Source organism: Eucyclogobius newberryi, unplaced genomic scaffold, assembly GCF_026437365.1.
Source record: "Eucyclogobius newberryi isolate DKJ021-1_F unplaced genomic scaffold, fEucNew1.0.hap1 SCAF_4, whole genome shotgun sequence".
In the NCBI taxonomy this organism is placed as follows: Eukaryota; Metazoa; Chordata; class Actinopteri; order Gobiiformes; family Gobiidae; genus Eucyclogobius; species Eucyclogobius newberryi.
The window spans coordinates 5132544-5152626 of NW_027316056.1; the positions used below are offsets into that span (position 1 = coordinate 5132544).

The 20083-nt window shown below is 41.7% G+C and overlaps 1 protein-coding gene across 1 annotated transcript in view; it reads right to left on the minus strand.

Annotated features, from left to right (window-relative positions):
• Positions 1–20083, minus strand: part of LOC140376996 (sarcoplasmic/endoplasmic reticulum calcium ATPase 2) — a 36201-nt gene that overhangs the window by 7973 nt on the left and 8145 nt on the right. Inside the window, exons 7-16 of the mRNA XM_072462243.1 lie at positions 13589–13755; positions 10623–10778; positions 10115–10256; positions 9429–9595; positions 8243–8334; positions 7873–7975; positions 7669–7800; positions 6465–6590; positions 5226–5447; positions 4551–4662 (exon numbers count right to left, since the gene is read on the minus strand). Of these exons, the coding sequence (XP_072318344.1) occupies positions 4551–4662; positions 5226–5447; positions 6465–6590; positions 7669–7800; positions 7873–7975; positions 8243–8334; positions 9429–9595; positions 10115–10256; positions 10623–10778; positions 13589–13755 (1419 nt within the window). The remainder of the gene's footprint in view (positions 1–4550; positions 4663–5225; positions 5448–6464; positions 6591–7668; positions 7801–7872; positions 7976–8242; positions 8335–9428; positions 9596–10114; positions 10257–10622; positions 10779–13588; positions 13756–20083) is intronic.

A 20083-nucleotide genomic window follows, 5' to 3' on the forward strand; every position in this document is an offset into this window, starting at 1 on the left:
ACACAGCGTCCTACATGTGTCATGTCCACACAGCGTCCTACATGTGTCATGTCCACACAGCGTCCTACATGTGTCATGTCAAGACAGCGTCCTACATGTGTCATGTCCACACAACGTCCTACATGTGTCATGTCCACACAGCGTCCTACATGTGTCATGTCCAAACAGCGTCCTACATGTGTCATGTCCACACAGCGTCCTACATGTGTCATGTCCACACAGCGTCCTACATGTGTCATGTCCACACAGCGTCCTACATGTGTCATGTCAAGACAGCGTCCTACATGTGTCATGTCAAGACAGCGTCCTACATGTGTCATGTCCACACAGCGTCCTACATGTGTCATGTCCACACAGCGTCCTACATGTGTCATGTCCAGACAGCGTCCTACATGTGTCATGTCAAGACAGCGTCCTACATGTGTCATGTCCACACAGCGTCCTACATGTGTCATGTCCACACAGCGTCCTACATGTGTCATGTCCACACAGCGTCCAACATGTGTCAAGTCAAGACAGCGTCCTACATGTGTCATGTCCACACAGCGTCCTACATGTGTCATGTCCACACAGCGTCCTACATGTGTCATGTCCAGACAGCGTCCTACATGTGTCATGTCAAGACAGCGTCCTACATGTGTCATGTCCACACAGCGTCCTACATGTGTCATGTCCACACAGCGTCCTACATGTGTCATGTCCACACAGCGTCCTACATGTGTCATGTCCACACAGCGTCCTACATGTGTCATGTCCACACAACGTCCTACATGTGTCATGTCCACACAGCGTCCTACATGTGTCATGTCCAAACAGCGTCCTACATGTGTCATGTCCACACAGCGTCCTACATGTGTCATGTCCACACAGCGTCCTACATGTGTCATGTCCAAACAGCGTCCTACATGTGTCATGTCCACACAGCGTCCTACATGTGTCATGTCCACACAGCGTCCTACATGTGTCATGTCCACACAGCGTCCTACATGTGTCATGTCCACACAGCGTCCTACATGTGTCATGTCCACACAGCGTCCTACATGTGTCATGTCCACACAGCGTCCTACATGTGTCATGTCCACACAGCGTCCTACATGTGTCATGTCAAGACAGCGTCCTACATGTGTCATGTCCACACAGCGTCCTACATGTGTCATGTCCACACAGCGTCCTACATGTGTCATGTCCACACAGCGTCCTACATGTGTCATGTCAAGACAGCGTCCTACATGTGTCATGTCCACACAACGTCCTACATGTGTCATGTCCACACAGCGTCCTACATGTGTCATGTCCAAACAGCGTCCTACATGTGTCATGTCCAAACAGCGTCCTACATGTGTCATGTCCACACAGCGTCCTACATGTGTCATGTCCACACAGCGTCCTACATGTGTCATGTCCACACAGCGTCCTACATGTGTCATGTCCACACAGCGTCCTACATGTGTCATGTCCACACAGCGTCCTACATGTGTCATGTCCACACAGCGTCCTACATGTGTCATGTCAAGACAGCGTCCTACATGTGTCATGTCCACACAACGTCCTACATGTGTCATGTCCACACAGCGTCCTACATGTGTCATGTCCAAACAGCGTCCTACATGTGTCATGTCAAGACAGTGTCCTACATGCGTCATGTCCGCACAGCGTCCTACATGCGTCATGTCCGCACAGCGTCCTACATGCGTCATGTCCGCACAGCGTCCTACATGCGTCATGTCCGCACAGCGTCCTACATGCGTCATGACAGCACAGCGTCCTACATGTGTCATGTCAAGACAGCGTCCTACATGTGTCATGTCCACACAGCGTCCTACATGTGTCATGTCCACACAGCGTCCTACATGTGTCATGTCCACACAGCGTCCTACATGTGTCATGTCCACACAGCGTCCTACATGCGTCATGTCCGCACAGCGTCCTACATGCGTCATGTCAAGACAGCGTCCTACATGTGTCATGTCCACACAGCGTCCTACATGTGTCATGACAACACAGCATCCTACATGTGTCATGTCCACACAGCGTCCTACATGTGTCATGTCCACACAGCGTCCTACATGTGTCATGTCAACACAGCGTCCTACATGTGTCGTGTCCACACAACGTCCTACATGTGTCGTGTCCACACAGCGTCCTACATGTGTCGTGTCCACACAGCGCCCTACATGTGTCGTGTCCACACAGCGCCCTACATGTGTCGTGACAACACAGCGTCCTACATGTGTCGTGACAACACAGCGTCCTACATGTGTCGTGTCAAGACAGCGTCCTACATGTGTCGTGTCCACACAGCGTCCTACATGTGTCGTGTCCACACAGCGTCCTACATGTGTCATGTCAAGACAGCGTCCTACATGTGTCATGTCAAGACAGCGTCCTACATGTGTCATGTCAAGACAGCGTCCTACATGTGTCATGTCCACACAGCGTCCTACATGTGTCATGTCCACACAGCGTCCTACATGTGTCATGTCCACACAGCGTCCTACATGTCATGTCCACACAGCGTCCTATATGTGTCATGTCCACACAGCGTCCTACATGTGTCATGTCCACACAGCGTCCTACATGCGTCATGTCCGCACAGCGTCCTACATGCGTCATGTCCGCACAGCGTCCTACATGCGTCATGTCCGCACAGCGTCCTACATGCGTCATGTCCGCACAGCGTCCTACATGCGTCATGTCCGCACAGCGTCCTACATGCGTCATGTCCGCACAGCGTCCTACATGCGTCATGTCCGCACAGCGTCCTACATGCGTCATGTCAAGACAGCGTCCTACATGTGTCATGTCCACACAGCGTCCTACATGTGTCATGTCCACACAGCGTCCTACATGTGTCATGTCCACACAGCGTCCTACATGTGTCATGTCCACACAGCGTCCTACATGTGTCATGTCAAGACAGCGTCCTACATGTGTCATGTCCACACAGCGTCCTACATGTGTCATGTCCACACAGCGTCCTACATGTGTCATGTCCACACAGCGTCCTACATGTGTCATGTCCACACAGCGTCCTACATGTGTCATGTCAACACAGCGTCCTACATGTGTCATGTCAACACAGCGTCCTACATGTGTCATGTCAACACAGCGTCCTACATGTGTAATGCCCACACAGCGTCCTACATGTGTCATGTCCACACAGCGTCCTACATGTGTCATGTCCACACAGCGTCCTACATGTGTCATGTCAACACAGCGTCCTACATGTGTCACGTCCTACATGTGTCATGTCCACACAGCGTCCTACATGTGTCATGTCAACACAGCGTCCTACATGTGTCATGCCCACACAGCTTCCTACATGTGTCATGTCCACACAGCGTCCTACATGTGTCATGACAACACAGCGTCCTACATGTGTCATGACAACACAGCGTCCTACATGTGTCATGACAACACAGCGTCCTACATGTGTCATGTCAACACAGCGTCCTACATGTGTCATGTCAACACAGCGTCCTACATGTGTCATGTCCACACAGCGTCCTACATGTGTCATGTCAAGACAGCGTCCTACATGTGTCATGTCAAGACAGCGTCCTACATGTGTCATGTCCACACAGCGTCCTACATGTGTCATGTCCACACAGCGTCCTACATGTGTCATGTGTCATGACAACACAGCGTCCTACATGTGTCATGACAACACAGCGTCCTACATGCGTCATGACAACACAGCGTCCTACATGCGTCATGTCAACACAGCGTCCTACATGCGTCATGTCAACACAGCGTCCTACATGCGTCATGACAACACAGCGTCCTACATGCGTCATGTCAACACAGCGTCCTACATGCGTCATGTCCACACAGCGTCCTACATGCGTCACGTCCACACAGCGTCCTACATGTGTCATGTCCACACAGCGTCCTACATGTGGCATGTCCACACAGCGTCCTACATGTGTCATGTCAACACACGTCCTACATGTGTCATGTCAACACAGCGTCCTACATGTGTCATGTCAACACACGTCCTACATGTGTCATGTCCACACAGCCTCCTACATGTGTCATGTCAACACAGCGTCCTACATGTGTCATGTCAACACAGCGTCCTACATGTGTCATGCCTCTATTGAAGATCGATTGACAAGTGATCAGTACTTTTAGGCGCTTTGGTTACACAATTGCCTGGGCGCCTCCCTCGGGAGGTGTTTCAGGCATGTCCCACCGGGAAGAGGCCCCGGGGAAGACCAAGGACACGCTGGAGAGACTATGTCTCTCGGCTGGCCTGGGAACGCCTCGGGAAGAGTTAGAGGAAGTGTCTGGGGAGGAGGAAGTCTGGGAGTCCCCGCGACCCGGCCCCGGATAAAGCGGCAGAAAATGGATGGATGGATGGATGGATGGTTATGCAATTGAACACGCATTTTTGTATCGCAAAAGCTCGAATACAAACAAACTTTTTTTCTGACGAATGCATTTGAGAGAAATTGTGTCGCATTTTGCGATGCGATACCGCTTATTCTGAACCCTGTAATGGCTGTGATGTAACTCATGGCTGATGTTTGGTAAGTATCCTCTCTCACCTGTGATCATGATGACTCGGATTCCCGCCTGGCGACACATTCTCACTGCACTCAGAACTTCTTTTCGCGGCGGGTCCAACATCCCGACGCAGCCCACGAACGTCAGGTCCGACTGGAGACGGACACAATCAGTCACAATGTTTGAATTCACTAAACTTTGACCTGGTTTAGGTTCATATCTCTGTAGTAATCAGGTCTATCTAAATGGACATAGAACCTTAAAATAAGTCCAACAACTTCTCTCTCACAGCAGCGTAAGAAGTGTTGAATTGTTGGAAGGAAATAGCTTTGCATAATTAGCACATAATGAGTATAAATGTGTTGTACCTGATTTTTACCGTCTAAAAGTTGATCCTTATTCTTCATGTTTTTATTTAAGCGCTTTTCACAACTTTCAGAGGCCAGAGCAGAGTTTTTTTCCAATATATCTGTGCTGAGGCAGGACAGATTTGACTTTATTACAGAGAAAGTTAAGCCCTTTACTGATGAGTGAACGTGGCAGTAGCTAAATCAGGTGAAGCTCCTCTTTTCTTTTGTAAAGTTTAATGAATTTGCACACTGACAAAAAAAAAAGATAGTTAACTAAACATTTTCTAATTCTAAAGATGATTTTGTTCATAAATGTGCTCGCTACTGTAACCTTAATAAAACAGAACATGACCACGGTTTCCTCACCTCGTAGTCGGCGAAGGCGGCAGAGTTCTCCAGATTGAGTGATTTGATGTCGGGCGGCGAGTCTCTGGTTGCCATGGCCAGACATCGCAGCGTGTCCCGGCCCGATCCCCACTCTCGCACCGTGGACAGCAGCTGCTCCCTCACGGCTTTGCTCATGGGCACGCGGCCAGTGCCGTTGATGCGGATGTGGTTGCAGCGCTCCAGCACGCTCTCGGGAGCTCCCTAACAAGACAGGAAGGACAAACTGCTCACAAGATGGACAAAATGAAACATTCCAAAGTGTTGGAAGTGAAACGCATTTTCCAGAGAGTGCCAAGGTTTAACAGCGTTTATTTATTATTTAGTTCTGTAGTTGGATTTACAATTCGTGTTTTATAATATTGTTGAGGCAAAATTCATAATCACGTATATTGGGCTCGTCATTTAAATCACGATTATTTCAAACCATGCTTTCGACAAAAAAGCGGAGAAAGTATAGGCCAACTACGATTTATTACTAATGTTTTGTGACACTTCGATTCGAAAAGTGGCTTTGCTCCTGGTTTTGAGAGGTAAAAAAATATAACTATGGCTACGATTAACCGATGAATTGTGACATTAAAAAGTCGACATTAAAAAAAGTCGCATTTTGATCATTGTAATTTGGACTTTCAGACTCTAAATCACATAACAGTGGCATTATTAAATCAAAATGTAAAACTATTATTTCAATAATCTCAATCTCAGTAATAATTGATTGACTTGTCGACTGCTAAAATAAACGTTATTTTCAACCCAAGAAGGAACGCACGTCTCTTTCTGAACAGAAGGTTATTAATTGTACTTTTGATTACAACACTTGTATAGAGCAATAATTGAAATGATAATTATAAATCTAATAAATTGCACAGTGCTATGCCCAGGAGCATTAACACTGGAGAGAAGAACTGAAGTATAAATGAGAAATCTAAACTGTAAAATCACATGTAAATTGTATCTTGATGTTTGTGACCATTTTAATTGCGTGTTCCTTACATCTACTCATGTCTCAAACTGTAGTACCCGAGCGCTGCAGTTCAAATATTTTCTGAATTTAGAGTCACTTTAATCCAAACATTTGTCCTCATTTGGGTTTGAACAAATCCTTCTTGCCCTTTGGTGTGAAAGCTCTGACAACGATGAATCCAGCGCACTCACAAAACGCCACACTGAGCAGCCAAAAGAGGGCTCGGCTTTCATAATAAGGGCCCGTATTTTTACCTTCACAAACATCTTGGATCCTGTGGCTGAGCGAGAGAGTTTATTGGACAAACAGAAAGCGGACATGGACTTCCTGTCTCGGGAAAACTCCAGGGTGAGCTCCTTCTTCATCAGCTGCTTGATCACCTGAAACAATGTACAAGAACATTAGGTCTCTCTATAAAGGACTTTTGACTTGATCCATCCAATCTCTTTACTCGTTATTTATTGTAATGGCATCTGCAGAGGTGACTTACAGAAGACTAAAATCAAACCACAAACCTTCTGGTCACAAAACACATGCTTTAATCATACCGTTTTTGAAAATTTTTACTGATTTGTTAAATGTCTTAAATGTGTTTTAACTGTATAAATGTTTTTTTTCTCCCTTTGTTTTTGGAGTTTCCCTTCCTCTGAACTGCAAACAACAGACCCATATAGATTTATTACCAGTTTTGTTTTACCTTTATTGTATATTGGTTAAAGTGCTTCTATAAATGTGTGTGGTTTTATATTTTTGTTGAACTGCACTCTTCAATTTGCAGGGATGAATAAAACAAATGAAATAAATAATTGTAGTGTTATTTGGCCACACATGACTTCTTATGAATGTGGAAAAAGTTTTGCGCGAAAACTAAAATGTCGTCAATGAAAGCTGGTTTATTTATTCTTTTATTAGAGTCCTGGGGTCGTTGTAAAGATTTGGACTTGTTTCAGGATTTGCTGCATTATAGATCAGCTCAAATCAAGTTCCAAACTAAACTACTGAGTTGAAATGGAAATGGAGGCACAGTTAAGCTAAAGTTTACACAATCAAGCAGCAAATGATGTTATGTTACGTCCCAGATAAACAGATTCATTATAGAAGTTCAAATCAAAGCTCAAAACACGACTGTTTGAACCTGTATTTCCTTTATTTTTACACCATTGTTACTTCTTGTATTGTAAAGAGTCTTTGAGAGTCCAAAATCTTGATCCCATCTTTACATTTTTTTGGATTTAATAGATCAACAAAATCAAGCAAGAACTTTAAACTTTGCTCTGAAAAATGTATATTCCTAAAAGTTTTCCTAAGCACCATGAGGTTTCTAGAGTGATAATACTATTTTGAGATATGTAGCGTCCCTTTCACAGGGCTTTTCACCAGTCAAAATGCAGAATATGTGGTTTTGACATGTTCATTCGTGCTGACCAGTGCCAAACCCGAACGCAGACAGACACTTACGGAGCAGCAGGCCGTGGCGCGCTCGGACCGGCTCAGTCCTCTCAGGTCAGTGTTAAACACGTTCATTTTCTCCACCAGACAGCAGAGGGCAGTCTCTGTCGCCTCGCCGACTTTCTCAAACAAACCCTTGGCCTGGAAAACAAGATGGGCTTGAATGAAGAAGCAGAAAAGGATGTGAAATGACAGGCGTTTGTCTCCCGTTACCTCGTTGAAGTCCAGCGAGGAGTCGTTACACAAAGCGCAGATCGTGGCCAGTTCCACCAGTCCTTCGTACTCACTGCACTTCACCACTGCACCGTCTTTAAAACTGAGGGGAAATGCATAAACATTCAAGTTTATTCTGGTTGTGGCAACTTCCTTTTTGCTCATTTTTATGAAACCTGCATTAACTTTTTTCTCTACATTTTACTCCTACTTGAAAAATGCTTTGGGTCACTGTTTCCTAATAATAATAATAATATAACTTGTGTAGAAGTATTATTAGTTCATAATGTTTGCTTCTACCGTCTCTGCGTTAGAAAAGCACACATTGTAAAGCAGTGTCATGGTTAGAGTAAAGGTTAAACAGACTCACACTTCTCCCTCTGGAGCGTATGTAGATCCAGTCACTGTGAACTCACTCAGCGTGCACTGGTCTCCAGACATCGACTTCTCCACCACAAACATCTACAAACATTAGTCCGGTTAGTGCTCTGGGTTAGTCACATGCAGGAGTCCAGCCACCATTTGTCCAAGTCCAGCTCACCAGGGCTGCAACTAACCATTATTCTAGCAGTCAACTAGTCAAAAGATTATCTCTAATACATCAAGACTTCAATACATTAACAACAAAAAATACAATACAACTATGAATTATTTTCATGGTCAAAACGTTGCAATTTGTCAATTTATTGCTTCAGACCTATGAGTCGCACTCAAGTCCACATTGTTTGAGTCCAAGTTGAGTCTGAGTCAAGTCCTTGGACTCAGACCTAAACTGGGAGACCTAAGTCCAAGTTCCCATTGTTCAAGTCCAAGTCCAAGTCCATTGTTTGAGGCTGACTTCAAGTCAAGTCCTTATCCTCTAAAACAGAGTTCAGGTTCATTTCTTTAGCAGGACAATGTAGTTACATAAGACCAGGTTCTAGTTTTAAGAAAAATCTTCTCTGCATTCACTCAATGGCCCTGCTTTGAACTCACAGCTTTAAACTAACTTTGAACTTAAAAAACACCATTAAAAACTTTTTAAAGAAGATACACAAAAGTTGGCAGTACAAGGAGCTGAAACTATTCAAGTCCGAGTCCTTCTTCTACGAGTCCAAGTCCTCGTGCCTGGACCTCAGCTCGAGTCACCACCCTCCAAATCTACCAAGTCAAGTATGTTTGAGTCGAGTCACGGGTCCCACAAGGCCGAGTCTCCAGTGTTAGTTTAGTTACACATTAGATCAGTAAAATCCCAGCAAAGAAAACGGCTACATGTCACACGAGTTAAGATGGTTTGATTTCAGAATATGAATCTAGTTTTGAATAGTTCATTGATTAATCATCACTAATCGAATATTTAAATAAGCGTCAACTAATAGTTCAAGCGTGCCATGGACTGAGAAAAGAGGTTTTGAATTGTGATGATTTCGATTCCCCCCCCTTTTGTCCAGTAAAAAAAGAATAATTCCACATTCTGAAAAAAAAGCAACAAATTTAAAAAAAAACTTATCTACTCAAAATCAGATTATTTAATGTCAGACATATCCCAGTGAAATGGCATCTGTCTGCAAACGTACCCTGCACACAGACATCTGATTGGTGGTGAGCGTCCCCGTTTTGTCGGAGCAGATGACGGAGGTGCAGCCCAGAGTCTCCACGGACGGGAGGCTGCGCACAATGGCGTTCTTTCGGGCCATTCGCCTCGTGCCCAGGGCCAGGCAGGTGGTGATCACAGCGGGGAGGCCTGCGAGAGGAGCAGATGACTTGATGACTGTATGACTTGGTTTGGTGGGATAGAACGTGTGTCAAATATATATCAGAGTCAGTCCAGTTGCAGCCACTGGAAAAAGAAAAGTTGAAAAGAAAGAGGAAGTAGCACTGCATCAACACAAACCTTTCATCCAAAATGTAGGGACAATTCCAGCCCAAGGAACACAGTTTAAACACTCATTCAACAAAATAAAAAGGTGTGGAAAATGATAAACTTCACACACACAAAAAAACAACAAACTAGAAAACACTATAGTTTTCAAGAGGCTCCTGGCCAAGAGGAAACGAAAGTTCAATTCCACAAACGACCACTTACATACACATTTTTGCAATTGTCTCCATTATTATTCTCCTGTTTAAAAGCCTTTGAAAGACTCTTAAAGAGATCAGTGTGTTCAACTTTAAATTATTTTGTATTTTCCATGCACAAACTATCAGAAAACATTATCTTTACGTTGTGTAATACTGTCCTCATTTGAAATACTTCTTGTACCTTCAGGTATGGCAGCCACAGCCAGAGCCACAGCGATCTTGAAGTAGTAGACGGCCCCTCGGAGCCAGCTGCCTCCGTGCACCGGGTCGTTGAAGTGGCCCACGTTTATGGCCCACACAGCCACACAGATCACACTGATCACCTGCAGCAGAAACAAGTCTTTACAATGTTTTAAGAACCGCAACATGACAACCATCATCCATTACTACTTAAGCATTACTCCATTGGATTATGCTGTCCATGAATTATTACTAATATATTGGGATGAAAAAGAACTGAGTAAATGGGTTAAAATATATATATAGACAAAGGACAAAAGCACAACAAATGAGTTTGTGTTTGACCCATAATGCAATAGTTTCTTTCCTAACAAAGAGTGAAAAGGCCATGAAAGCAGTGCAATTCTACTTTTTGTTCATTTGTAAGGCACTAGGACGCACGTAAGGACATTTCACCCAAAGTCACAAAGGAAAACACTTGTTCACATGTTGAAAAATCGTGTCCTCACTTTGGACAGCTGCTCTCCAAACTCGTCGAGTTTCTGTTGCAGCGGAGTGCGTTCTGGTTCCGTCGCCGCCATTTCGTCTCGGATTTTCCCGATCTCCGTTTGGACCCCGGTTGCCACCACGACTCCGATGGCTCGACCCGCTGCAATGTTTGTGCCCTGACAGAAGAAGACCGAGGAGTCAGAGAACAACATCACAAAACAAACGTGCTGTAGTTCAATTAAACACCTCGAGGCCCTGTACTTGACTTATATCTCTTCAGTTGATCAGTTATTTGATCCATTCAGACACGTTGTTTCTTTCGCAGACGCGTGTTTCTCTGTTACGGTTCAACGTCAGTGAGAGAACAGACTAAAAGGGCGTAGCAAACTTTCATTATGAAACGTTTTAATTCTGTGCTCAAAGTTCAAAATTGTGTACCGGCCCATTAATTATTGCCCTGACGTTGGAAAGTCTCAATGTGAATGTTCCATGTTCCTAATAATGTTTACCACAAATAAAAACTATAAAAATGACACATTGCTCATTCATCCAGGAGTTGTCGTAGTTTAACACTGGACACAGAAATCCAGACAATTTTCAAGCTGATGGAAAGCCCACTTTTATTCTCTGGCTTTTAACACCACGCGAGTTGTGTGGTTTATTCCATTTATTTTTCAATTGTTTTATTTGTTTAATTTTTTACAGTTTTATTCCTTTCTTTTTTAGCCATTAATTATCGTTTTAAGATTTTTTTTTACGGCTTTTTATTTTTTTTATTAGTATTTTATTGTCTTGTGTGTATTTATTTATTTATTTATTTATTATTAATGATATCATTAAGGTTAGGAGCACTGATAGAGAATAAGTGTACTTAATGTTTTGTGCGCAGCACTTTACACGTTTCTGTTTATAAAATGTGCTGAATAAATGAAGTGGACTGGAGCGGATGAAAATGGTTTAAGCAGAACCAGTTTGAGCTCAGGATTGAATAAAAGCTGCAGCTCAAACCAGTTCCATCATTGACAATGTTTGGAAGTCTAAAACCTTGTTGAAACCTTTTCTACAATACTAAAACATAATATTACTCAGAATACTGCTGCTCATGTGGATTAACTCCCGGATGCTCTTCCTGCCGGGACAAGCCACAAACTGAAACTAGACAGAATGTATTAAGAAGAGAAAATGGCGGCCGATGATTCACTTTTTACACTCAGTGCCACTGAAGAAAAGATCTGGTTCTCCGAGTACCTCCAGGTCTTAATTAGGACTACACTATTGCCAGGTAGTTTTAATGAAGAAATTACTCCAGGAAGAGCAAACAATTTTGGGAAAAATGCTACAGTACAAATGACAAAAAACACTATAATAATAAAGAGGTGTCCATGTAAATTTGAAAAACGCTGAACTAGATTATGACAAAAGGTGAAATTGTAAATGGTTTTAAGTATCACAGAACTATTTTTAGCTGTATTTTGAATGAATAATTAAAAAACATAACAAAAAAAGCCTCTGAATGCAAAACAAGTTGATTTTTATGCCCCACAGAAGTCTGAAATGTGATAAGATTCATATTCACTTCAAAGATTCAACAGTGGAGACATGTACAGGTCTAAGACGCTCTTCATCTTTTGATTGCACAGATTTGCAGTAGTGGACGCACCGTTCTCCAGCAGAGACAGAACTGTCGCTGCTGAAATGTGCTGTTAAATAAGTCATGAGCTCGTCCTTTGAGCCGCGGCCTTTTGAACAGAATACAACAACTGCTCTGGCGTCACCATTTCATCAATACTCCAAGTGGGTCCTGTGCTTTTATTAGACCGCTATTATAGATCAAGGCTGGGCTGAATAAATGCCAAAATATCTCTTGAATAAAGCTCTTGTATGTCAAATCCAGTAAGCCAACACATTTACACAAAACTGAGGTGAAGCGAAACTCTATCTTATACAATATAAAGACATTAGGGCAGTTATTCTGCTTCAAAACTAAATTTGAGTAAAGAAAAAAAGCATACTTTTTCTTAACCAACTTCTAAATAGCAGTATTTAAACATGTGTAGGACAATAATAACAATAAAAAGAGATTAAAGTAGTTTATATTTTTTTCTTTGATTAAAACAAGAGATGGGCATTATATAAAAAAAAATAATAATATTGTTGTGTTAAAGACCGAAGATTATTGTTGATATGATAAAAGCTACAAAAACAGCTGATTAAAAATTAAAAAGTGCAAAAAGCGATGTAGATTTCCAAATAAAAGGTATAAGCTGATATTGCTGCACTTTCGAGATTCACTTGAGACATTTCCCATTTGTCTGAGAATTAACCTTCAACTAAGGCCGTAGTTATTTTATTACTTGGTTTACGGATCCGCCGCACTTAGATGAATGATTTATACAATATAAATAAAATTAATTATTATCATTTTTTTTTAATAAAGTACCGCCGACAACACAAAATAGCATTAAATGAAATATAAAAAGCGGTATTTAGTCAAAAGATAAGAGCGCATGAAGCGTGGCAGAGCAGCGTCGTCCCTGCGCGGTCCTGGCGAGAGCGCGCGCTCCCGTTTCCTCCGCCTTTATATCGCAAATACACATTTTAAACCCATTTACCACATTTTCTCCAGTGCGTTTTGCCATGACTAAGGCTGAACACTTAGAAGTGTGAGTTCTGAGTGTAAATCACGCTAAATCTCCTGCATGCCGCGTCTCCCCCCCCCCCTCTCCTCCCGTGGTCCATTTTGGGCAAACCCGGAAGAAAAAATCTTTTGAAATTGAAATTATATTATATTTCGCCCGCCTATTCAATATATTTAATTTAAAAATCCGTAAACCAATAAAATAAAATAACTACGGCCTAATATGTTTCAAAGACATGTTTTAACACATTTCTGTTGGACTGACATCACATCGTCACTATCTGGAAACTCCAAAGTGACTGCACCGTCCGGGTGAAACGAATGCAGTCGTCTGTCTGAGTTCCTTACAGAGAAGAGCATGTTCTTCTTGTCCTGGTTGACGGCTCTGGGGTCGGGCACCGGGTCCGTGTGCTTCAGCACCGACACAGACTCTCCAGTCAGGATCGACTGGTCCACGCGCAGAGTCGTGGACCGGATCGACGTCAGGCGGATGTCGGCTGGAACTTTGTCTCCAACTGAGGAAACAGAAGACGGCAAACCAAGAAAAGTCAGTGCTGTGCGTCAGGTCAAAGGCTGATTCCTAAAACTTAAAAATGCCTATGACAGATTCTTACGATTTTCTCATACTGACTTTATTTGGTGTATTTAAACCTGTTGTACATATTGATTATAGTTTTACACCAATCAAGTAGGTATTTGTGGAGAAAACGGAGAAAAATCTGTAGAAAATGACAGGAAGTGACATCACACCAGGGACACTTAAAGTCAAAGTTTATGCGGAATTTACACAAACAAACAACTTTTTTTGACCTTATAAACATAAATTCAGCAAAATAAAGGTGCCCTCATATATTCTTATTCGTCAAATAAAATGGTGACATTAGGAGTTTATTCTCAGTGTTTGCTGGGTAAATTAAAAAAAACAAAAACAAAACTGTGATGTCATCAATTACAAACAGGAAGTGAAATTACAAACCTAAAAAATGTGCTATTCTGTGAAAACATCGTTGTAATTGTCAGCTAAATTAGAAATAGATTTATCTTCACTGCATTTTAATTCAATGAGTCGTTCAACTTGTCAGAGGCACTTTAAAGAGCATATGGAGGCGAGACTACACAATACACGCAGCAAAACATGATTGTTTTTGAGTTTATAAAGGTATATAGTTCATAAGTTGATCATTTGACTTCCTGGTTGGACACGGGCAGCAGATGTGACCAATGTGGGCTATGAATAGAGCTGTGGCAAATCGTGGCGACCGTCTTGTGACTGTAAAAGAGTAAAAATTCTTCTAGCAAACAGTAAACAGTAAACAGTAAAACAAAAACAGTAAAAACAGGGCCAGAAAGTGCATCGATTTAAATAGACATATTTTGTGGTTGTTTTGCAGTCCCAGTAACGCCGTGAACTCTTGCTGTGTCTGTTTTCACTGCATTAAGAGCATTTTATTGACCTTTTTTAACCAAGATTGAATGAATGGATGGATTTATTAGAGTATGTTCATGAGAGAAAACAATGATGCTAACAGTTCTTTCAACATGTCTCAAAGAGGAATGGGAAGAAGTCTAAACGTCTTGAACTTCACCCCTTTTCCTTATCAAACTACAAATAATAACATCCGCATTCTTTTTCCACCTGCGCGCCGGCAAACATTTTCCAAATTACAAAAGTTCTCTTACATCATCACTTTTATTTCCGTGGTGAATACCAGAAAGTTATACATCATTTTAAAGCTTATTTTCTCAACAAAACAAATATTTCATTGATTTACATTGAATAATATGCCCCAATAAGCAATTGCCAATAGTTTGTGAGAAAGTCTCAACTTTTACAAACGCATGTCCTGTTTGCTGTTTATGACGGACGAAACGGCTTTCAATCTGTAAATTCTTGTGCTCAGTCTCTCTGTAAGGATCCACAGAACAACAATATCCACTTGTATTTTTCCTGAAGTTATCCGATTTCGAGATATTGTCAAGTAAACAAAGTTTTCTTCTCTGACGATGGTCAGAATTAAGGCTCGTCCGGCGCATTTCTCCGTCCATAACAAATGACCCGTTTGACTTATAAGACGGTGTTTGGCATCAATCTTTTCTTCAGACTGTTAACTACAGAATGAGACCATCCACCAATTTTTCTGTCCACAGGTTTTTTTTTTACATTCTCCGAGGGAAAAAAATGCGCCGCTTCCGACGCGCGCATCAATCTTGTTTTTAGCCACATAGCTCATGCTAAGTGTGACGTAGCAGACTTTGATTGACATATTATTCTAGCCAATAAGAATAGCTTTCGAATGCGGGACTAAGGGTTTATTCATACAGAATCGTCTGTATTCACATGCGTAAGGCTGTCAGAGCGTAGATTTTTCGGTATTTGGCGACTAGATTTTACGCATCACGTTTTCTGATTTTATTAGCCTTTTGGACGCGCATTTTGTTAGATATATGTATTATTATACCAATAGAAAAATTAAATAAATATATTATTATTATTATTATTTTTTTCACCTCGATATGGGAAATTCATGGGTAAACTCATATTTACACATTCATTGTTTTTAGCAGTTATAATGGGTATTAGTGGCCTACAAAACATCAAAATGTATGTTTTATGATCATAGAGGAGCTAAAATTGTAATAAAACAGTTTGGCACAGTTGGCACATATTTGGATCACTTGTTCCGAATATACTTTTTGATACAAAATGGTCAACAGCACCAAGATGTCTGTTCCCAGAGATCTGAAACTTTACACAGTTGTTGTCAACAAGATAAACATCATGTAGTGAACAGCATATGCACACAATGAAGTATGTCATGCTCAGGACCATTACAAATTGACAATATTCTGGCGAGACTAAAAAAAGGATGTTTTGTTCATGTTTGGGCCTCTGTAGTGTAAGTTCTGAAGCCCTGACAGTGTGTCATGTGCAAATCTGCAGAAACTAGAAGGCCTAAGCTTTCTAATGATGCATCACACTTGCATGTGGAACATAAGATCCTCTTTTAATAAGCAATGCCATTTGGGTGTGTCCAACCATTGTGCACAGGGCGAAATAGGTGGATGGTAACAGGTTAACAATTGTTCCTTCACTTTTTCTAGATTCACCATCATTTACCTAAGCGTTACATATAGTTTCAAATAACAAAATAAACTAGATAATGTGCAATGGCTGAAGCCATTGTGAGTGTCTGCGTTCTTGCGTAAAAGTACATGTGTGTAAGAGTACTACATGTGTGTAAGTAGTACCGGTAGTCCTACTTAAGATAAAAAGTCTGATTTAATTGACAACAAATTACATTAAAGCCGCACTAGCGGTGATGATGGCTCTCGCCTTCCTGCGTGACCGCCTTCCCGCCCCGTCCATGTTTTCTGCTGCGTTTTGCGGCATACCAACGACGCTCAGTAGTTGTTTGTCCTGACAAATTGCAAGATTGTGCTGAACGCAGACCTGAGCAGACAAAGAGAGCCGGCTGCACCCCCTCCTCCCTGTACCTCCGTCACCTAGCAACAGAGACGCTAACGCTAATGCTAACGCTAATGCTAACGCTAATTAATTTACTTTTGCTATAATAATACTGAAAAAAGTACAAGGTGTACAAATGTCAAAAGCAACAGCAGCAATAAGACGGTGAAAGCGATCGTAAAGAGGTATGACTTGTTGAAATCTGTGAAAATTGGTCAGACTCTCATTTTTCAGAGTCCGGCCGGCTTTATTCCAGGGCCGACTCTTCCGCTTTCCTTTAGGCTTCATTCTTTAGGCTTTGATATTTCCACTGAGGTCGTTGCTTGGCAGCCGTGCATCTACGAGACTGGGCGAGGACAGGAGACCACCCCCACCTCTAGTTCTTCACTCTGATCACTCGGATTCCCCAAAAGTAGACCTCCATCACCCCACCTTTAGCCTGTTTTCTATTTCTGCCCAATCAAGCTCTTTTGTTCCAAGGAATATTCCTGCAGCTTTAGCAATGATCCTGATCCTTTCAGTTCTGCTTTGAGTTTAAGCAGCTCAGTTTATAACATCCACCATAAAGAGCATAAAATCCTCTCTATCCACAACCAGGGTATTCTCCTTAATTTTGGAACCTGCGCACTCGGAACCTGCGCACTCGGAACCTGCGCACTTCTTGGGAGCCACGCTGGCTTCCCTCACTTCGCTCTGGCTGGGAGCAGCGCTGGCTCGTCTCTCTGTATTTACTTTAACCTCATTACTTGAAACTTTCTTGACTGGATCCGTATAGGATATACCTTAAGACCTTAATTTTCTGCACCTCAGCAGCTCTTTTGCTAAACTTGCATCCCTGTTGGCAGAGCTATGTTCTTCCCCACAGTTACAGCACTTGAGCTCCTTCATCACACTTCCCATACTCGTGATCTCCTGCACATTTACCACACCTTTGCTTCCCACTGCAGACCGCTGCAATATGCCCAAAGCACTGGCACTTGAAGCAACGCAGGGGCGGTGGAACATATGGCCTGACGCCATAGCACATGTATTCGAGGAACACCTTACTAGGCAGGCATTAGCATTAGCATTAGCATTAGCAATTTACTTTTTCAAATACTAAAAAATATTCTGGTATGCAAAAATGTCAAAAGCAATAGCCTCCTAAGACTGTGAAAGCGATCGTAAAGAGGTATAACTTGTTGAAATCGGTGAAAGTGTCAAGGAGTGGAAACGTGTCAAAAATCCTACAATCCTAAAACACAAGAACATAGTGTCTGCTTTATGACATCATAAGTAGACGCTCAATAAAGTTTCGTAAGAAAGAGGGGGGAGGAAAGCGAAGCCCCCAGAGGAAGCCTGCACAGACACGGGGAAAACGTGCAAACTCCCCACAGAAAAACCTCACGCCGCCAGTGAGTCAAACCCAGGACCTTCTTGCTGTGAGGCTGAGGCACCGACTGCTGCGTTACCATGGCGCCTGAGGAAACATGTCGCCGGTCTAGAGTGTATGCAGTTTTCACTACGTTTGTGACAGTATATTGTGAAGCCCAGACACTGGTATTGGTGAAGGAAATGTCAACTAATATTACATTTTAGAGTTATAATTATGGATAATCGTGATAAATCAGGTCACAGTATAACCGTAAGAACCCAAAAATTATAATCGTGACAATTTTAGAAGCAAAACGATGCATTTTGTGTTCAGTATATAGCCCAAAACATGGACCTAAATGTAAATCATTTGTTTTATCTGGCTGTTTTAGTCATATTTAACTTAACTTTGTCTTTTGGATAATTAAATTTTGTAAAGCTCGTAACAAACTTGAGGGATATTAGACCACGGGAATGAAAGAAAATTAAATATTTCACCGTTTAGTCAATAATCGTAACACTAACATTTGATACCATGACAACCCTAGTTACAGTTATTGTGAGATGAAAGAAAACCTCACAATCTTGCATTTATTCACGACTTGCACCAGAACCAAACAGCCAAATTCATCATTCACATTGTGTAATAAACCACAGCTGCTCCAGTTTCTTCTACTTTATGACTTTACAAACTTCCTGAATCATTAGTTTCATTTTTGTGGGAACAGAACAGATAAGGAAGCACTTTACATTCAGGTTTAGTTTTTTTTCAGAGTACATTGAGCTCAAATCAGATGTTTTTACACTGTGATCTACTTAATCACATTTATCGATTTCTCTCAACATCCTCGCAATAACACATCGGTTCCATTTCCAGTGATTTCCATCATCAGTGAATGAATAAAGTCTGAATGAATTGGGCTGATACGAATGTAATATGAATCCCTCCCTGACACCAGAGGAAGTGTTCTTCTTCTGGGGAAACTGGGGGTCGCATTCTTCCATTTGGAAACTCACACAGGGTTATAAACTGTTTACTCTGGCTTAAACATACCGGCTGCTCTGGCTGAACAACACAACAGTCTCTACAACGGTCTGATGACATCCTGCGGGATATTTTCAACTATTTCTAAACCACATCATTAAATGAAATAGTTTAATAATAGTTTAATACAAAAGACTATTTAAAGAAGTCCTATCAGATATTTAGTGATGATTGCATATAGTAGATCATTATTTCTAAACCACAGTATTGATCCAAAATGACTTGTCCATCAACTTCCTTATGCATTTAAGTCTTCCTCAAATCAGAAGACAGTTTTTTGTCTGATAAGAAAGCATAAATTATAATTCATAAAGAAGACAAATTCATTTTTCTAAATATATGATCGATCGTTCAAAGCAGCAGATTTTCATTTGTGTGCTTTTTATGTAACATTTCTTTAACATGTGTATGACCCGCGTTAAGGTCATGATTAGTAGGTCAATCGATAATTGTGACATTTTTAGGAGGAGAGATGCAAGTTTATTTTATTTATATTTATAGAAAAGTGACAGTTTTCGAACTTAATAAGGTCTTTTTTAATTCGATTAAAAGAAATGTGATAATTTTTAGAAGCAAAATGAAGTCCTTTTTGCTCAGCCTTTCCTCAAAAAAGTGAACCTAAATGTAAAATACTTTTTTAATCTTGCAATTTATGCCAAATCGTTCATTCAAAAAGTTTAATTTCATAAAGCAGGTCACATGTTGAGGAGCGGTAATGTCTTAAGAAAACAAGGAAAGACAATTTTGGATTTTATTGTTGTTTGTGTCGTGATGTTGATATTGCGGAATACTTGTTAAATTGCGATGTTTATTCTCATATTATACTAGAATTTTAAATCGTGACATCCCAACCCGGTGTCTATATTTTTCAAAGAACGGCAAGTAAGTACAATTTTCTTTACGTCAATGTACGACACAAACATGCAGGAATCCATGTGAATACAGCTCGGAGCGAGATGATGACGAGGGCATTGCAGTG